At 48.9% G+C, this 3111-nt stretch overlaps 1 protein-coding gene across 1 annotated transcript; it reads right to left on the bottom strand.

Moving 5' to 3' along the window:
* Window positions 1-1253: 1253 nt before the first annotated feature.
* Window positions 1254-2754, bottom strand: EME2 (essential meiotic structure-specific endonuclease subunit 2; the record flags this gene model as incomplete). Its single annotated transcript, XM_010190416.1, has 2 exons — window positions 1254-1424; window positions 2565-2754. Coding segments are annotated over 2 exons (361 nt in total), but the record flags the coding sequence as incomplete, so codon positions are not given.
* Window positions 2755-3111: the final 357 nt, after the last annotated feature.

Genomic DNA, 3111 nt, shown 5'->3' with positions numbered 1-3111 from the left:
CTAGCACAGTCACTGGGAACACAAAGTTCCAGCCACTGCCTTTTCCCTTGCTCCTATTACAGACCTGCAAAGGCCCTGGTAGCGCTTTTTGCACCATGTGTGTTTATTCCCCACCACTCTGTGCCTTTCCTTCCTATCACTGCAAATCTTTAAGCAAAGCTGGCTCTTGCTTCTCTAGTGACAGGCTTTGAAGCCTTTTTTAATGAAGGAGGACACGGTCTCCATCAATCCATCTGTATCAGTGCTGCAGCCAGAAAAAACCAGCCTTGCTGGACTGCTTTTCCCCAGGAACTAATTCAAGCATTAGCAGATGGAAGCTGAAGAATCCCTGGCAAGGAGGAACTTTGTTCAGAGGGTACCCTCCCACTTCTGCAGCACCAGTTGGTGTTGCTTTGAGCCAGTGAGCTGCAGGAGAAAGTTCAGGGGTTTCTGTGTCATTGTGAAAGGCCCCAGTTAGCAATACTAAAACCTCAGCCACTGGGGGGAGGTCTCTGACCCTTGCTGTCCTGGCTGCAGCTATTTCTGAGTAAAAAACCACAGCATTCACTCTGGGAAAAGAGAATTCCATCCTAAGCCACCATTTTGCATGAGGTTTTCTGGAGCTTATCTGGCATTTCCTTGTGTTGGGAATTCAGCCAACAAACTGAGCCAACCCTGCCCTGAGCTCTGTGTTACTATAGGATGCAGCTCCTCTCTGGTTTTGACAGTTGGCAAATGTTTTCCAAAGTAACTCCGGCAGGACCAACCTGCCTGAGGAAGCCACAAGCGGGACCTACAGTAACAGGTCTAGTCTCACTGAAGAGGCACTGGAGAGCAGGATGCTAACAGTCAGGACACACTGCAGAAAATAAATGGTTTGTTCAACAACTCACCTGAAAGGCAGTGCAGGACAGACTTGCCAAGCAGCCATCTCAGTGGAGGAGCTGATAGCCTGCTGCTCAGGGACAGTTCACTAGTGCTTTTGTATCCAGCCCCCCTTCCAGCCATTCCTTAGCTCTCTTAGGATACAGCCAGCTTTCCAGTCAGAGGGATAGAAAGCTGGAGAGGCTAAAAGAGGAAAGGAGAGCCAAAAGGCCAAGGAAAGCACCTGTAACAAGACATTTATTGATGTGCAAGTCTCATGTTCTGCAACAGACTCAGCTGTTTCCCCTGGCCCGGCTCCCAGAAGCACTGCTGTGCCAGCACCAGCTCAGCTACTGCTGAGTCTTGGCAGATAAAAAAAGGATGCTGAGCAGCATGGCCCATGGTCCCTCTTATGTGCTCAGGTCCAGGACAAGGTCAGGGTCAGTGGATACCATGAAGAGGTAGATGCGGCGGGATAAGTCTGGCCCGACACAGCGGTCTTTCCCACCAATGTCAGATTTCACTGGGATGTCACTCAGCAAGAGCCGTTTTTCATCTTCTGTGCTGCATTCTTCATAGGCCTTTGAGCACACAACAGAAGGAAGCAGTTAGCACAGATGCTCTAAGAGAAGACTCCAATCTCCCCTGCAAGGCTCAATCCCATCGTTACAGTGAGGATCCATGAATGAGTCTTCCTCCAAACAAACCAGAATCGAGGGATAAAGCTCAGAAGAATCAAGAGCTATCACTTGCAAACAGACCTCGCACACACTCAGAGCTGTGTGTTGCCCCTCCAGCATACAAAGAGAGCTGGAAAGCCACTTCTGAAGCAGCTAAGCTAGGGACAGAGATCAAAGCTCCAGGGGAAGAAAAAGGAGCAGAGAGTATTTTACTACATGAGGCTTTTTAAAAAAAAGTTTTGTCACAGCTCCTGATCTACTGCAAAATTTATGTGATTAATGCTCACAAAAAAACAAGCACTTGCTGATAAAAATGTATTTTCATAAATTGGCTAAGCTACTGTCAGAAGGGTCTGACAGCATCCTAGTCTAATCCTGCTCCCCCAACACCTCACTGAGCCAGTCTAGCTCAGGACACAGCAGAAGGCTAAGGGGAGTAGGGGGAAGGAGAATTTAAATCATCTCCCTGAAGGATCAGACAATGGAAAAGCAAGGGAAGTGTGGGGCATGACACTGGTGACAGCAAGCAGTAAGAGAGCTCAGGTGTCCTGTGGAAATCTGTCCCAACCTGTAGGGGTGACACACATTTTCTACTTGAGGGTGATGTAGAGCTGTCAGATTGTAACAGCAGCCACCAGAGGCATCACCCATTTCAAACAGAAACATACAAAGTTGATGGACAGACCATGTTGGACAAGGACAGTGGGATCCAACAGACCCTCATCTGCACTGGCTGGGGTAGGCAGCCCAGTGTAACACAAAGTAAAAATGCAAAGATGCTTTGAGAGGGTCCTGTGAGGTGAAACCAAGGCAGGGAGAAGCCTGGAAGGGCTCACAGGAGGGGTCAGTAGGTACTGCTGAAACAAAGCTATGGTTCAAGTCAAACACCCATCTGGAGACAAGCCTTGCCTTTCTGGAGAGCCAATTTCACACTCTGGGCTTGTTTGCTGCATCAACTTTTAAGTGAGGAAGCATGTGGCACCCTTCCCTGCCTGCATCCTCCAGGCTTTTAACAGGACACCAATGGGTCTGGGGACTTACCTTTAACAGCAGGCTTGGGGATGGATATGCTTCTGCTATAGCTGCTGCTGTTACAGGGCTGACTCTGTTAAACTGCTGGAGTTGTCTCTTCCACACCTCCCAGAGTCCTGTGCCATTCTTCTGCACTCGTACCCCACTGGCCCAGGGCCCAGCAGTGCAGAAAGGCAACTCATACGACTCCATATGCCTCCTGCAGAAAGACAGACTGGTGAAAGGAGGACCTGGAGCTGGTGTGTGCACTGAGCACAGGCCCTCAGAAGCCAGGTGCTGCAGCCTTCCCCTAGCGTTAAGCAGTGGGCATCCTTCTAAAACCTCTTTCTGCCCACAGCTAATATTTTTTTCCCCCCTCATAATTTTCTTTCCTTCTCTGGAAGCTCCAGAACACTTTGGTGAAAAGATTTTTCTAATGCCATCATTTTCCCTCCTTTCCTAGTGCTGAATCACTACTACATTCACCTTGAGAACAGAGGACTTTCATTGGCGCATAGACTGAAAATGATCTTGAGACACATCTGGTCTGGGCCCTTATACTGACAGCATCAAGGAC

This window comes from Mesitornis unicolor, unplaced genomic scaffold (assembly GCF_000695765.1).
Source record: "Mesitornis unicolor isolate BGI_N332 unplaced genomic scaffold, ASM69576v1 scaffold9468, whole genome shotgun sequence".
NCBI lineage: Eukaryota > Metazoa > Chordata > Aves > Mesitornithiformes > Mesitornithidae > Mesitornis > Mesitornis unicolor.
The sequence above is the reverse complement of the archived record's forward strand: the minus strand, read 5'-3'. Positions and strand labels throughout refer to the sequence as shown.